The 20,202-nt window shown below is 42.1% G+C and overlaps 1 protein-coding gene across 2 annotated transcripts in view; it reads left to right on the top strand.

Annotated features, from left to right (window-relative positions):
* The window catches only part of LOC139544764 (slit homolog 1 protein-like), a 122,200-nt gene that overhangs the window by 11,717 nt on the left and 90,281 nt on the right, over window positions 1–20,202 (top strand). For both annotated transcript variants that reach the window (XM_071351985.1, XM_071351984.1), the window contains exons 2-4: window positions 3,770–3,841; window positions 8,839–8,910; window positions 9,054–9,125. In XM_071351985.1, coding sequence (XP_071208086.1) covers window positions 3,770–3,841; window positions 8,839–8,910; window positions 9,054–9,125 — 216 coding nt within the window. The remainder of the gene's footprint in view (window positions 1–3,769; window positions 3,842–8,838; window positions 8,911–9,053; window positions 9,126–20,202) is intronic.

Here is a 20,202-nt window from a genome sequence, read left to right as displayed (position 1 = left end):
ATGACAAAGCAAAAACAGGTTTTTAGAAATGTTTGCAAAAAAAATGGAATATCACATTTACATAAGTATTCAGACTCTTTGCTCATTACTTCGTTGAAGCACGTCTGGCAGCGATTATAGCCTTAGGTCTTCTTGGGTATGACGCTACAAGCTTGGCACACCTGTATTTGGGGAGTTTTGGGGAGTGCCACCACCATGCTTCACCGTAGGGATGGTGTCAGGTTTCCTCCAGAAGTGACGCTTGGCATTCAGGCCAAAGAGTTCAATCTTGGTTTCATCAGACCAGAGAATCTTGTTTCTCATGGTCTGAGTGTCCTTTTAGTGCCTTTTGGCAAAATCCAAGCAGGCTGTCATGTGCCTTTTACTGAGGAGTGGCTTCTGTCTGGCCACTCTACCATAAAGGCCTGATTGGTGGAGTGATGCAGAGATGGTTGTCCTTCTGGAAGGTTCTCCCATCTCCACAGAGGAACTATGGAGCTCTGTCAGAGTGACCATTGGGTTCTTGGTCACCTCCCTGACCAAGGCCCTTCTCCTCCAATTGCTCAGTTTGGCCGGTCGGCCAGCTCTAGGAAGAGTCTTGGTGGTTCCAAACTTCTTCCGTTCAAGAATGATGGAGGCCACTGTGTTCTTGGGAACCTTCAATGCTGCAGAAATGTTTTGGTATCCTTCCCCAGATTTGTGCCTCGACACAATCCGATTTCGGGAATTACGGAAATCTTTTATTTTTGGCCTCATTGTTTGGTTTTTGCTCTGACGTGCACTGTCAACTGTGGGACCATATATAGACAGGTGTGTGCCTTTCCAAATCATGTCCAATCAACAGAAATTACCACATGTGAACTCCAATAAAGTTGTAGAAACATCTCAAGGATGATCAATGGAAACAGGATGTACCTGAGCTCAATTTCGAGTCTCATAGCAAAGGGTCTGAATACTTATGTAAATAAGGTATTTCTATTTTTATAAATTTGTAAGCATTTCTAAAAAACAGTTTTTGATTTAGGGTATTGTGTGTAGATTGATGAGGGGGGGGGGATTATTTTATCCATTTTAGAATAAGGCTGTAATGTATTCATGTGGAAAAAAGTCAAGGGGTCTGAATACTTTCCCGAATGTACATATAGTACATGTGTTGATATAGTGTGAATGTGTTGATATAGTGTGAATGTGTTGATATAGTGTGAATGTGTTGATATAGTGTGAATGTGTTTATATAGTGTGAATGTGCTGATATAGTGTGAATGTGTTTATATAGTGTGAATGTGTTTATATAGTGTGAATGTGTTTATATAGTGTGAATGTGTTTATATAGTGTGAATGTGTTGATGTAGTGTGAATGTGTTGATATAGTGTGAATGTGTTTATATAGTGTGAATGTGTTTATATAGTGTGAATGTGTTGATACAGTGTGAATGTGTTTATATAGTGTGAATGTGTTGATGTAGTGTGAATGTGTTTATATAGTATGAATGTGTTTATATAGTGTGAATGTGTTTATATAGTGTGAATGTGTTTATATAGTGTGAATGTGTTTATATAGTATGAATGTGTTGATACAGTGTGAATGTGTTTATACAGTGTGAATGTGTTTATACAGTGTGAATGTGTTTATATAGTGTGAATGTGTTTATATAGTGTGAATGTGTTGATACAGTGTGAAGGTGTTGATATAGTGTGAATGTGTTTATATAGTATGAATGTGTTGATATAGTGTGAATGTGTTTATATAGTGTGAATGTGTTTATATAGTGTGAATGTGTTTATATAGTGTGAATGTGTTGATACAGTGTGAAGGTGTTGATATAGTGTGAATGTGTTTATATAGTATGAATGTGTTGATATAGTGTGAATGTGTTTATATAGTGTGAATGTGTTTGTATAGTGTGAATGTGTTGATATAGTGTGAATGTGTTTATATAGTGTGAATGTGTTTATATAGTGTGAATGTGTTGATGTAGTGTGAATGTGTTTATATAGTGTGAATGTGTTTATATAGTGTGAATGTGTTGATACAGTGTGAAGGTGTTGATATAGTGTGAATGTGTTTATATAGCATGAATGTGTTGATATAGTGTGAATGTGTTTATATAGTATGAATGTGTTGATATAGTGTGAATGTGTTGATACAGTGTGAAGGTGTTGATATAGTGTGAATGTGTTTATATAGTGTGAATGTGTTGATATAGTGTGAATGTGTTTATATAGTGTGAATGTGTTTATATAGTGTGAATGTGTTTATATAGTGTGAATGTGTTGATGTAGTGTGAATGTGTTGATATAGTGTGAATGTGTTTATATAGTGTGAATGTGTTTATATAGTGTGAATGTGTTGATACAGTGTGAATGTGTTTATATAGTGTGAATGTGTTGATGTAGTGTGAATGTGTTTATATAGTATGAATGTGTTTATATAGTGTGAATGTGTTTATATAGTGTGAATGTGTTTATATAGTGTGAATGTGTTTATATAGTATGAATGTGTTGATACAGTGTGAATGTGTTTATACAGTGTGAATGTGTTTATACAGTGTGAATGTGTTTATATAGTGTGAATGTGTTTATATAGTGTGAATGTGTTGATACAGTGTGAAGGTGTTGATATAGTGTGAATGTGTTTATATAGTATGAATGTGTTGATATAGTGTGAATGTGTTTATATAGTGTGAATGTGTTTATATAGTGTGAATGTGTTTATATAGTGTGAATGTGTTGATACAGTGTGAAGGTGTTGATATAGTGTGAATGTGTTTATATAGTATGAATGTGTTGATATAGTGTGAATGTGTTTATATAGTGTGAATGTGTTTGTATAGTGTGAATGTGTTGATATAGTGTGAATGTGTTTATATAGTGTGAATGTGTTTATATAGTGTGAATGTGTTGATGTAGTGTGAATGTGTTTATATAGTGTGAATGTGTTTATATAGTGTGAATGTGTTGATACAGTGTGAAGGTGTTGATATAGTGTGAATGTGTTTATATAGCATGAATGTGTTGATATAGTGTGAATGTGTTTATATAGTATGAATGTGTTGATATAGTGTGAATGTGTTGATACAGTGTGAAGGTGTTGATATAGTGTGAATGTGTTTATATAGTGTGAATGTGTTGATATAGTGTGAATGTGTTTATATAGTGTGAATGTGTTTATATAGTGTGAATGTGTTTATATAGTGTGAATGTGTTTATATAGTATGAATGTGTTGATATAGTGTGAATGTGTTTATATAGTATGAATGTGTTGATATAGTGTGAATGTGTTTATATAGTGTGAATGTGTTTATATAGTGTGAATGTGTTTATATAGTATGAATGTGTTTATATAGCATGAATGTGTTGATATAGTGTGAATGTGTTTATATAGTATGAATGTGTTTATATAGTATGAATGTGTTTATATAGTGTGACTGTGTTTATATAGTATGAATGTGTTTATATAGTATGAATGTGTTTATATAGTATGAATGTGTTTATATAGTGTGAATGTGTTTATATAGTGTGACTGTGTTTATATAGTGTGAATGTGTTTATATAGTGTGAATGTGTTTATATAGTATGAATGTGTTTATATAGTGTGAATGTGTTTATATAGTGTGAATGTGTTTATATAGTGTGACTGTGTTTATACAGTGTGAATGTGTTTATATAGTGTGAATGTGTTTATATAGTATGAATGTGTTTATATAGTATGAATGTGTTTATATAGTGTGACTGTGTTTATGACCAACATGTTTGCTAATATTCTGTGTGTTTTCTTCCTCTCATCCAGTGATCTAAATGGGAACAACCTGACGACCATCAGCAAGACAGACTTCTCTGGCCTCAAACACCTCAGAGTTCTGTAAGTCCCATCCTTCACTACACTAAGATTTGTTGGCATTTTATTGCTTTGAAATGTATAGGAATGAAGGATGTAGGTAATGTTGTCCGTCTGGTGTAGAAGGATTGTTCTACTCAGTAATATCACCAGCTGGGTGTTCTGTGTGCAAGTAGTTTTGAAAATTAGTTTTATTTATTTCCAGTGAGGGCTTACTACACTCAATATTACTATTACCAGGAGTTGGAACTGGTTCAAGGAACAGAACCGGAAAATAATGACATTTTTCAAGGAACGGAAACAGAACCGGGAGCAAAGGGGATCTCTAGTGGTCCGGAACAGAACCATTATTTTAAAAGCATGAGAACCGGTTAATGACTTTCTTTCAGCTTGGCACACCTGTGTTTGGGGAGTTTCTCCGATTCTTCTCTGCAGATCCTCTCAAGCTCTGTCAGGTTGGATGGGGAGCGTCGCTGGACAGCTATTTTCCGGTCTCTCCAGAGATGTTAGATCGGGTTCAAGTCCGGGCTCTGGCTCGGCCGCACAAAGACATTCAGAGAATTGTCCTGAAGCCACTCCTGTGTTGTCTTGGCTGTGTTGCTTAGGGTCGTTGTCCTGTTGGAAGGTGAACCTTCGCCCCAGTCTGAGGTCCTGAGCGCTCTGGAGCAGGTTTTCATCAAAGCTCTCTCTGTTCTTTGCTCTGTTCATCTTCCCCTCAATCCTGACTAGTCTTCCAGTCCCTGCCGCTGAAAAACATCCCCACAGCAGGATGCTGCGACCACAATGCTTCACCGTAGGGATGGTGCCAGGTTTCCTCCAGACGTGACGCTTGGCATTCAGGCCAAAAAGTTCCATCTTGGTTTCATCAGACCAGAGAATCTTGTTTCTCATGGTCTGGGAGTCCTTTAGGTGCCTTTTGACAAACTCCAAGCAGGCTGTCATGTGCCTTTACCATAAAGGCCTGATTGGTGGAGGGCTGCAGAGATGGTTGTTCTTAAGGCTGTAACGTAACATGTGAAGGGTCCTGAATACTTTCCGGTGAAGTAATGACAGGTCCACTACTAATGTCCTAAACACATTATAATACACATCATATTGATGACTGCACTGTTGGGAAAGTGCATGCAGGAAGGTCGTTGCACTGTACTTGTGCACGTGACATTAGAAACTTGAAACTTGAAACGTATCATGATGCCCAGTGCTTCAAGCCAGACCCCCCACTCTCTCGCTCCCCACCTGCAAAATATCAGTCGGATCTCGTGGCCTACACTTGTGTGTCCATCAAGTCCATAAAGTTTAAACAACTAGCTTTCCCGGTCCACAGAAAGCTGCTCTATCCACAGTGTAGTGATTCTACCACGGTGTAGTCATTTAATGAGCTAAATGTAAAAATGACGTTGATTTCCCGGGTTGAAAAAGGAAAAGAAAGGACCGGCACTTTTTTGTGTTTCGAAACGGTTCAGAACTTTATTATGGATTTGTATTTGCATTTTGCAGGTCTGAACGGTGGAACGTACCTTAAATCTGGAATTCGTAGTGGGGTTGGCCACGTCCATTTGTGCTATTGCATTTAACATTTTAGTCATTTAGCAGACGCTCTGATCCAGAGAGACTTACAGTTAGTGAGTCATTTAGCAGACACTCTGATGCAGAGAGACTTACAGTTAGTGAGTCATTTAGCAGACACTCTGATGCAGAGAGACTTACAGTTAGTGAGTCATTTAGCAGACGCTCTGATCCAGAGAGACTTACAGTTAGTGAGTCATTTAGCAGACGCTCTGATCCAGAGAGACTTACAGTTAGTGAGTCATTTAGCAGACACTCTGATGCAGAGAGACTTACAGTTAGTGAGTCATTTAGCAGACACTCTGATGCAGAGAGACTTACAGCTAGTGAGTCATTTAGCAGACGCTCTGATCCAGAGACTTACAGTTAGTGAGTCATTTAGCAGACGCTCTGACCCAGAGAGACTTACAGTTAGTGAGTCATTTAGCAGACGCTCTGATCCAGAGACTTACAGTTAGTGAGTCATTTAGCAGACGCTCTGATCCAGAGAGACTTACAGTTAGTGAGTCATTTAGCAGACGCTCTGATCCAGAGAGACTTACAGTTAGTGAGTCATTTAGCAGACTCTCTGATCCAGAGAGACTTACAGTTAGTGAGTCATTTAGCAGACGCTCTGACCCAGAGAGACTTACAGTTAGTGAGTCATTTAGCAGACGCTCTGACCCAGAGAGACTTACAGTTAGTGAGTCATTTAGCAGACGCTCTGATCCAGAGAGACTTACCGTTAGTGAGTCATTTAGCAGACGCTCTGATCCAGAGTCACTTACAGTTAGTGAGTCATTTAGCAGACGCTCTGATCCAGAGAGACTTACAGTTAGTGAGTCATTTAGCAGACGCTCTGATCCAGAGTCACTTACAGTTAGTGATTCATTTAGCAGACGCTCTGATCCAGAGTCACTTACAGTTAGTGAGTCATTTAGCAGACGCTCTGATCCAGAGTCACTTACAGTTAGTGAGTCATTTAGCAGACGCTCTGATCCAGAGTCACTTACAGTTAGTGATTCATTTAGCAGACGCTCTGACCCAGAGTCACTTACAGTTAGTGATTCATTTAGCAGACGCTCTGATCCAGAGTCACTTACAGTTAGTGATTCATTTAGCAGACGCTCTGATGCAGAGAGACTTACAGTTAGTGAGTCATTTAGCAGACGCTCTGATCCAGAGTCACTTACAGTTAGTGATTCATTTAGCAGACGCTCTGATCCAGAGAGACTTACAGTTAGTGATTCATTTAGCAGACGCTCTGATCCAGAGAGACTTACAGTTAGTGAGTCATTTAGCAGACGCTCTGATCCAGAGAGACTTACAGTTAGTGAGTCATTTAGCAGACGCTCTGATCCAGAGTCACTTACAGTTAGTGATTAATTTAGCAGACGCTCTGATCCAGAGTCACTTACAGTTAGTGAGTCATTTAGCAGACGCTCTGATCCAGAGAGACTTACAGTTAGTGAGTCATTTAGCAGACGCTCTGATCCAGAGAGACTTACAGTTAGTGAGTCATTCAGCAGACGCTCTGATCCAGAGAGACTTACAGTCAGTTACAGGAGCAATTAGGGGTAAGTGCCTTGTACAAGGGCACATAGACCGATTTTTCAATTAGTTGGCTCGGGGATTTGAACCTGTGACCTTTTTGGTTACTGGCCCATTGCTCTTAACCGCTAGGCTACCTGCAACAACAGCAGACTATATACTGCTGTTCATCCACCTCTGGCCTGCTCGCCTCCCTACCACTGAGGAAGTACAGTTCCCGCTCAGCCCAGTCAAAACTGTTCGCTGCTCTGGCACCCCAATGGTGGAACAAACTCCCTCACGACGCCAGGACAGCGGAGTCAATCACCACCTTCCGGAGACACCTGAAACCCCACCTCTTCAAGGAATACCTAGGATAGGATAAAGTAATCCTTCTGACCCCCCCCCCCCCCTTAAAAGATTTAGATGCACTATTGTAAAGTGGTTGTTCCACTGGATGTCATAAGGTGAATGCACCAATTTGTAAGTCGCTCTGGATAAGAGCGTCTGCTAAATGACTTAAATGTAAATGTAAAATGTACTAGGATATGTTTTGACCATGCTGCTGGATGCTCCTCTCCTCCCACTCATAAACAAACCAAAAACTATAACTAATGTGACCAGTGGCGCTGTTTCACCTTCTGCAGATCTCAGCTTTAATACAGAGGTTATCGTACACAGTGAGTGTTTATTACACTGCTGGTAAAGCAACTGACTGACTCTACCAACAGAACACACAGGCCTCCCATCTGCTCTTCCAGATACCGTTGAGCTGGGTGGAAGTACAATACCCCAGGGAAGGAAGGGGATTGGTTGTCTCAGGTTGCTGTGTTAGACTGACACTGTTATCGACATACACTGTTGTCTGTGTGACAGTGATGGACACGTGTGTGTGTTATCGTGTGTGTGTGTGTGTGTGTGTGTACGTGTTTAACTAATTTTGTGGGGACCAGAATAGAAAACAAACAAATATTTGACCAACTGGGACATTTTGTTAGTCCCCACGAGGTCAAATGCTATTTCTAGGGTGGTTTAGGGTTAGAATTAGGTTAAGGTTAGGGTAAGTGTTAGGGAAAATAGGATTTTGAATGGGACTGAATTGTGTGTCCCCACAAGGTTAGCTGTACAGGTGTGTGTGTGATAGTGGGTTAAAATCCTCAACGTGAAACTAATAGTTACTACTAACATCTCCTTGGGTTAGTTACCGTCCTGTCCCTGTGTCTGTCCCTGTGTCTGTCCCTGTGTCTGTCCCTGTGTCTGTCCCTGTGTCTGTCCCTGTGTCTGTCCCTGTGTCTGTCCCTGTGTCTGTCCCTGTGTCTGTCCCTGTGTCTGTCCCTGTGTCTGCCCCTGTGTCTGTCCCTGTGTCTGTCCCTGTGCCTGTCCCTGTGTCTGTCCAGACAGTTGATGTCAGACTGAATGCTGTCAGGGAGATAACGTATCAAGTGTTGCCCCGTGCAGACAGCAGACAGCAGACAGCAGACAGCAGACAGCAGTCAGAAGTTATACGTCACGTTAACATGATGTTTTCTGGGCTGTGTTGAGATCCCTAAAATACGGTATTTTTTCTTCTACCTCTTTACTCTCTTCATCCTTCCTCCCTCTCTCTTCATCCTTCCTCCCTCTCTCTTCATCCTTCCTCCCTCTCTCTTCATCCTTCCTCCCTCTCTCTTCATCCTTCCTCCCTCTCTCTTCCTCCATCCTTCCTCCCTCTCTCTTCCTTCATCCTTCCTCCCTCTCTCTTCCTCCATCCTTCCTCCCTAACTCTTCCTCCATCCTTCCTCCCTCTCTTCCTCCATCCTTCCTCCCTCTCTCTTCCTCCAACCTTCCTCCCTCTCTCTTCCTCCTTCCTCCCTCTCTCTTCATCCTTCCTCCCTCCCTCTCTCTTCATCCTTCCTCCCTTTCTCTTCCTCCATCCTTCCTCTCCATCCTTCTCTCATTCTCTTCAGTCACCTGATGGAGAACCAGATTAGCAACATTGAGAGAGGAGCATTTGATGATCTGAAGGAACTGGAGAGACTGTGAGCACACACACACACACACACACACACAGACACAGACACACAGACACACAGACACAGGGGAGACAGTCTTCCTGTTAGATAGAAAGCTATAATGTAATGGTGTGGGTCTGGTTTCTAATGTGTTCTGTCCTTCTGAACAGTCGTCTGAACAGGAACCGTCTCACTCAGCTCCCTGAACTCCTGTTCCAGAAGAATGAGGCTCTGGCTCGACTGTGAGTACCCTATTTAACCCCCCTACACCCTCTACACTACCACGCTGTACACTACACTACCACGCTGTACACTACCACCCTACACACTCTACACTACTACACTATGCACTACCACGCTGTACACTACCACGCTGTACACTACCACCCTACACCCTCTACACTACCACACTATACACTACTCTACCACGCTGTACACTACCACCCTACACCCTGTACACAACCACACTATACACTACTCTATCACGCTGTACACTACCACCCTACACACTCTACACTACCACACTCTACACTACCACGCTGTACACTACCACCCTACACCCTCTACACTACCACACTCTACACTACCACGCTGTACACTACCACCCTACACCCTTTACACTACCACACTACCACGCTGTACACTACCACCCTACACCCTCTACACTACTACACTATACACTACTACACTATACACTACCATGCTGTACACTACCACCCTACACCCTCTACACTACCACACTACCACGCTGTACACTACCACCCTACACCCTCTACACTACTACACTATACACTACCACGCTGTACACTACCACCCTACACCCTCTACACTACTATACTATACACTACTCTACCACGCTGTACACTACCACCCTACACCCTCTACACTACCACACTATACACTACTCTACCACGCTGTACACTACCACCCTACACCCTCTACACTACTACACTATACACTACCACGCTGTACACTACCACGCTGTACACTACCACCCTACACCCTCAACACTACCACACTATACACTACTCTACCACGCTGTACACTACCACCCTACACCCTCTACACTACCACACTATACACTACTCTACCACGCTGTACACTAACACCCTACACACTATACACTACTTCACTATACACTACTACACTATACACTACTACACTATACTCTACCACGCTGTACACTACCACCCTACACACTATACACTACTTCACTATACACTACTACACTATACACTACTACACTATACACTACCACGCTGTACACTACCACCCTACACCCTCTACACTACTACACTATACTCTACCACGCTGTACACTACCACCCTACACACTATACACTACCATGCTGTACACTACCACGCTGTACACTACCCCCCTACACACTATACACTACTACACTATACACTACCATGCTGTACACTACTCTACCACACTGTACACTACCACCCTACACCCTCTACACTACCACACTATACACTACCACGCTGTACATTACCACCCTACACACTATACACTACTGCACTATACACTACCACGCTGTACACTACCATCCTACACACTATACACTACTACACTACCACGCTGTACACAACTCTACCACACTGTACACTACTCTACTACACTATAAACTACTCTACCACCCTACACCCTCTACACTACCACACTATACACTACCACGCTGTACACTACCACCCTACACACTCTACACTACTACACTATACACTACCACGCTGTACACTACCACCCTACACACTCTACACTACCACACTACCACGCTGTACATTACTCTACCACACTGTACACTACTCTACTACACTATACACTACCACGCTGTACACTACCACTCTACACTACCACACTACCACGCTGTACACTACTCTACCACACTGTACACTACTCTACTACACTATACACTACTCTACCACCGTACACCCTCTACACTACCACACTATACACTACCACGCTGTACACTACCACCCTACACACTCTACACTACTACACTATACACTACCATGCTGTACACTACCACCCTACACACTCTACACTACCACACTACCACGCTGTACACTACTCTACCACACTGTACACTACTCTACTACACTATACACTACTCTACCACCCTGCACCCTCTACACTACCACGCTGTACACTACCACCCTACACACTCTACACTACTACACTATACACTACCATGCTGTACACTACCACCCTACACACTCTACACTACCACACTACCACGCTGTACACTACTCTACCACACTGTACACTACTCTACTACACTATACACTACTCTACCACCCTACACCCTCTACACTACCACACTATACACTACCACGCTGTACACTACCACCCTACACACTCTACACTACTACACTATACACTACCATGCTGTACACTACCACCCTACACACTCTACACTACCACACTACCACGCTGTACACTACTCTACCACACTGTACACTACTCTACCACACTGTACACTACTCTACTACACTATACACTACTCTACCACCCTACACACTCTACACTACCACACTATACACTACCACACTATACACTACCACGCTGTACACTACCACCCTACACCCTCTACACTACCACACTATACACTACCACACTATACACTACCACGCTGTACACTACCACCCTACACCCTCTACACTACCACACTATACACTACCACATGGTACACTACTCTACCACGCTGTACACTACCACCCTACACCCTCTACACTACCACACTACCACGCTGTACACTACCACCCTACACCCTCTACACTACTACACTATACACTACCACGCTGTACACTACCACCCTACACCCTCTACACTACTACACTATACACTACCATGCTGTACACTACCACCCTACACACTCTACACTACCACACTACCACGCTGTACATTACTCTACCACACTGTACACTACTCTACTACACTATACACTACCACGCTGTACACTACCACTCTACACTACCACACTACCACGCTGTACACTACTCTACCACACTGTACACTACTCTACTACACTATACACTACTCTACCACCGTACACCCTCTACACTACCACACTATACACTACCACGCTGTACACTACCACCCTACACACTCTACACTACTACACTATACACTACCATGCTGTACACTACCACCCTACACACTCTACACTACCACACTACCACGCTGTACACTACTCTACCACACTGTACACTACTCTACTACACTATACACTACTCTACCACCCTGCACCCTCTACACTACCACGCTGTACACTACCACCCTACACACTCTACACTACTACACTATACACTACCATGCTGTACACTACCACCCTACACACTCTACACTACCACACTACCACGCTGTACACTACTCTACCACACTGTACACTACTCTACTACACTATACACTAGTCTACCACCCTACACCCTCTACACTACCACACTATACACTACCACGCTGTACACTACCACCCTACACACTCTACACTACTACACTATACACTACCATGCTGTACACTACCACCCTACACCCTCTACACTACCACACTATACACTACTCTACCACGCTGTACACTAACACCCTACACACTATACACTACTTCACTATACACTACTACACTATACACTACTACACTATACTCTACCACGCTGTACACTACCACCCTACACACTATACACTACTTCACTATACACTACTACACTATACACTACTACACTATACACTACCACGCTGTACACTACCACCCTACACCCTCTACACTACTACACTATACTCTACCACGCTGTACACTACCACCCTACACACTATACACTACTACACTATACACTACCATGCTGTACACTACCACGCTGTACACTACCCCCCTACACACTATACACTACTACACTATACACTACCATGCTGTACACTACTCTACCACACTGTACACTACCACCCTACACCCTCTACACTACCACACTATACACTACCACGCTGTACATTACCACCCTACACACTATACACTACTGCACTATACACTACCACGCTGTACACTACCATCCTACACACTATACACTACTACACTACCACGCTGTACACTACTCTACCACACTGTACACTACTCTACTACACTATAAACTACTCTACCACCCTACACCCTCTACACTACCACACTATACACTACCACGCTGTACACTACCACCCTACACACTCTACACTACTACACTATACACTACCACGCTGTACACTACCACCCTACACACTCTACACTACCACACTACCACGCTGTACATTACTCTACCACACTGTACACTACTCTACTACACTATACACTACCACGCTGTACACTACCACTCTACACTACCACACTACCACGCTGTACACTACTCTACCACACTGTACACTACTCTACTACACTATACACTACTCTACCACCGTACACCCTCTACACTACCACACTATACACTACCACGCTGTACACTACCACCCTACACACTCTACACTACTACACTATACACTACCATGCTGTACACTACCACCCTACACACTCTACACTACCACACTACCACGCTGTACACTACTCTACCACACTGTACACTACTCTACTACACTATACACTACTCTACCACCCTGCACCCTCTACACTACCACGCTGTACACTACCACCCTACACACTCTACACTACTACACTATACACTACCATGCTGTACACTACCACCCTACACACTCTACACTACCACACTACCACGCTGTACACTACTCTACCACACTGTACACTACTCTACTACACTATACACTACTCTACCACCCTACACCCTCTACACTACCACACTATACACTACCACGCTGTACACTACCACCCTACACACTCTACACTACTACACTATACACTACCATGCTGTACACTACCACCCTACACACTCTACACTACCACACTACCACGCTGTACACTACTCTACCACACTGTACACTACTCTACCACACTGTACACTACTCTACTACACTATACACTACTCTACCACCCTACACACTCTACACTACCACACTATACACTACCACACTATACACTACCACGCTGTACACTACCACCCTACACCCTCTACACTACCACACTATACACTACCACACTATACACTACCACGCTGTACACTACCACCCTACACCCTCTACACTACCACACTATACACTACCACATGGTACACTACTCTACCACGCTGTACACTACCACCCTACACCCTCTACACTACCACACTGTACACTACCACCCTACACCCTCTACACTACTACACTATACACTACCACGCTGTACACTACCACCCTACACCCTCTACACTACTACACTATACACTACCATGCTGTACACTACCACCCTACACACTCTACACTACCACACTACCACGCTGTACATTACTCTACCACACTGTACACTACTCTACTACACTATACACTACCACGCTGTACACTACCACTCTACACTACCACACTACCACGCTGTACACTACTCTACCACACTGTACACTACTCTACTACACTATACACTACTCTACCACCGTACACCCTCTACACTACCACACTATACACTACCACGCTGTACACTACCACCCTACACACTCTACACTACTACACTATACACTACCATGCTGTACACTACCACCCTACACACTCTACACTACCACACTACCACGCTGTACACTACTCTACCACACTGTACACTACTCTACTACACTATACACTACTCTACCACCCTGCACCCTCTACACTACCACGCTGTACACTACCACCCTACACACTCTACACTACTACACTATACACTACCATGCTGTACACTACCACCCTACACACTCTACACTACCACACTACCACGCTGTACACTACTCTACCACACTGTACACTACTCTAATACACTATACACTAGTCTACCACCCTACACCCTCTACACTACCACACTATACACTACCACGCTGTACACTACCACCCTACACACTCTACACTACTACACTATACACTACCATGCTGTACACTACCACCCTACACACTCTACACTACCACACTACCACGCTGTACACTACTCTACCACACTGTACACTACTCTACCACACTGTACACTACTCTACTACACTATACACTACTCTACCACCCTACACACTCTACACTACCACACTATACACTACCACACTATACACTACCACGCTGTACACTACCACCCTACACCCTCTACACTACCACACTATACACTACCACACTATACACTACCACGCTGTACACTACCACCCTACACCCTCTACACTACCACACTATACACTACCACATGGTACACTACTCTACCACGCTGTACACTACCACCCTACACCCTCTACACTACCACACTACCACGCTGTACACTACCACCCTACACCCTCTACACTACTACACTATACACTACCACGCTGTACACTACCACCCTACACCCTCTACACTACTACACTATACACTACCATGCTGTACACTACCACCCTACACACTCTACACTACCACGCTGTACACTACTCTACCACACTGTACACTACTCTACTACACTATACACTACTCTACCAACCTGCACCCTCTACACTACCATGCTGTACACTACCACCCTACACACTCTACACTACCACAATATACACTACCACACTATACACTACCACGCTGTACACTACCACCCTACACCCTCTACACTACCACACTATACACTACCACGCTGTACACTACCACCCTACACCCTCTACACTACTACACTATACACTACCACGCTGTACACTACCACCCTACACCCTCTACACTACCACACTATACACTACCACGCTGTACACTACCACCCTACACCCTCTACACTACTACACTATACACTACCACGCTGTACACTACCACCCTACACCCTCTACACTCTACACTACCACACTACCACGCTGTACACTACTCTACCACACTGTACACTACTCTACTACACTATACACTACTCTACCACCCTGCACCCTCTACACTACCACGCTGTACACTACCACCCTACACACTGTACACTACTACACTATACACTACCATGCTGTACACTACCACCCTACACACTCTACACTACCACACTACCACGCTGTACACTACTCTACCACACTGTACACTACTCTACTACACTATACACTACACTACCACCCTGCACCCTCTACACTACCACGCTGTACACTACCACACTTCCAAACTACACACTACTCTACTACACTATACACTATACACTACTCTACTACACTATACACTATACACTACTCTACCACCCTGTACACTATACTCTACTACACTATACACTATACACTACTCTACTACACTATACATTACTCTACCACCCTGTACACTATACACTACTCTACTACACTATACACTATACACTACTCTACCACCCTGTACACTATACAATACTCTACTACACTATACACTACTCTACTACACTATACACTATACACTACTCTACTACACTATACACTATACATTACTCTACCACCCTGTACACTATACACTACTCTACTACACTATACACTATACACTACTCTACCACACTATACACTATACACTACTCTACTACCCTGTACACTATACACTACTCTACTACACTATACACTATACACTACTCTACTACACTATACACTATACACTACTCTACTACCCTGTACACTATACACTACTCTACCACCCTGTACACTATACACTACTCTACTACACTATACACTACTCTACTACACTATACACTATACACTACTCTACTGCACTATACACTATACACTACTCTACCACCCTGTACAATATATACTACTGTACCACACTCTACACTATACACTACTCTACTACACTATACACTATATACTACTCTACTACCCTGTACACTATACACTACTCTACCACCCTGTACACTATACACTACTCTACTACACTATACACTACTCTACCACCCTGTACACTATACACTACTCTACTACACTATACACTACTCTACTACACTATACACTATACACTACTCTACTACACTATACACTATACACTACTCTACTACCCTGTACACTATACACTACTCTACCACCCTGTACACTATACACTACTCTACTACACTATACACTATATACTACTCTACTACCCTGTACACTATACACTACTCTACCACCCTGTACACTATACACTACTCTACTACACTATACACTACTCTACCACCCTGTACACTATACACTACTCTACTACACTATACCCTACTCTACTACACTATACACTATACACTACTCTACTACACTATACACTATATACTACTCTACTACCCTGTACACTATACACTACTCTACCACCCTGTACACTATACACTACTCTACCACCCTGTACACTATACACTACTCTACTACACTATACACTATACACTACTCTACTACACTATACACTATACATTACTCTACCACCCTGTACACTATACACTACTCTACTACACTATACACTATACACTACTCTACCACACTATACACTATACACTACTCTACTACCCTGTACACTATACACTACTCTACTACACTATACACTATACACTACTCTATTACACTATACACTACTCTACTACACTATACACTATACACTACTCTACTACACTATACACTATACACTACTCTATTACACTATACACTACTCTACTACACTATACACTATACACTACTCTACTACACTATACACTATACACTACTCTACTACACTATACACTACTCTACCACCCTGTACACTATATACTACTCTACCACACTATACACTATACACTACTCTACTACACTATACACTACTCTACCACCCTGTACAATATACACTACTCTACCACCCTGTACACTATACACTACTCTACCACACTATACACTATACACTACTCTACTACACTATACACTATACACTACTCTACTCCACTATACACTATACACTATTCTACCACCCTGTACACTATATACTACTCTACTACACTATACACTATACACTACTCTACTACACTATACACTATACACTACTCTACCACACTATACACTATACACTACTCTACTATACACTACTCTACCACCCTGTACACTATATACTACTCTACCACACTATACACTATATACTACTCTACTACCCTGTACACTATACACTACTCTACCACCCTGTACACTATACACTACTCTACCACACTATACACTATACACTACTCTACTACACTATACACTATACACTACTCTACCACACTATACACTATACACTACTCTACCACCCTGTACACTATATACTACTCTACCACACTATACACTATACACTACTCTAATACACTATACACTATACACTACTCTACTACACTATACACTATACACTACTCTACTACACTATACACGATACACTACTCTACTACACTATACACTACTCTACTACACTATACACTATACACTACTCTACTACACTATACACTATACACTACTCTACTACACTATACACTATACACTACTCTACTACACTATACACTATACACTACTCTACTACACTATACACTATACACTACTCTACTACACTATACACTATACACTACTCTACTACCCTGTACACTATACACTACTCTACCACCCTGTACACTATACACTACTCTACTACACTATACACTACTCTACTACACTATACACTATACACTACTCTACTACACTATACACTACTCTACCACCCTGTACACTATATACTACTGTACCACACTCTACACTATACACTACTCTACTACACTATACACTATACACTACTCTACTACACTATACACTATACACTACTCTACTACACTATACACTATACACTACTCTACTACACTATACACTATACACTACTGTACCACCCTGTCACTATACACTACTCTACTACACTATACACTATACACTACTCTACTACACTATACACTATACACTATTCTACCACCCTGTACACTATACACTACTCTACTACACTATACACTATACACTACTACACTATACACTATACACTACTCTACCACCCTGTACACTATATACTACTGTACCACACTCTACACTATACACTACTCTACTACACTATACACTATACACTACTCTACTACACTATACACTATACACTACTCTACTACACTATACACTATACACTACTGTACCACCCTGTCACTATACACTACTCTACTACACTATACACTATACACTACTCTACCACCCTGTACACTATACACTACTCTACCACCCTGTACACTATACACTACTCTACTACACTATACACTATACACTACTCTATTACACTATACACTATACACTGCTATACTACCCTGTACACTATACACTACTCTACTACACTATACACTATACACTACTGTACCACCCTGTACACTATACACTACTCTACTACACTATACACTATACACTACTCTACTACACTATACACTATACACTACTCTACTACACTATACACTATACACTACTCTGCCACCCTGTACACTATACACTACTCTACTACACTATACACTACTCTACTACACTATACACTACTCTACTACCCTGTACACTATACACTACTCTACTACACTATACACTATACACTACTGTACCACCCTGTACACTATACACTACTCTACTACACTATACACTATACACTACTCTACTACACTATACACTATACACTACTGTACCACCCTCTACACTATACACTACTGTACCACCCTGTACACTATACACTACTCTACTACACTATACACTATACACTACTCTACCACCCTGTACACTATATACTACTCTACCACACTATACACTATACACTACTGTACCACCCTGTACACTATACACTACTCTACTACACTATACACTATACACTACTCTACTACACTATACACTATACACTACTCTACCACCCTGTACACTATACACTACTCTACTACACTATACACTACTCTACTACACTATACACTATACACTACTGTACCACCCTGTACACTATACATTACTCTACTACACTATACACTACTCTACTACACTATACACTATACACTACTCTACTACACTATACACTACTCTACCACCCTGTACACTATATACTACTCTACCACACTATACACTACTCTACCACCCTGTACACTATACACTACTCTACTACACTATACACTATACACTACTCTACTACACTATACACTATACACTACTCTAGTACACTATACACTACTCTACTACACTATACACTATACACTACTCTACTACCCTGTACACTATACACTACTCTACTACACTATACACTATACACTACTCTACTACACTATACACTATACACTACTCTACTACACTATACACTATA

Source organism: Salvelinus alpinus, chromosome 2, assembly GCF_045679555.1.
Source record: "Salvelinus alpinus chromosome 2, SLU_Salpinus.1, whole genome shotgun sequence".
Classification (NCBI taxonomy): Eukaryota; Metazoa; Chordata; class Actinopteri; order Salmoniformes; family Salmonidae; genus Salvelinus; species Salvelinus alpinus.
Note: the sequence above shows the minus strand (reverse complement) of the source record. Positions and strands in the feature narration are given on the sequence as shown.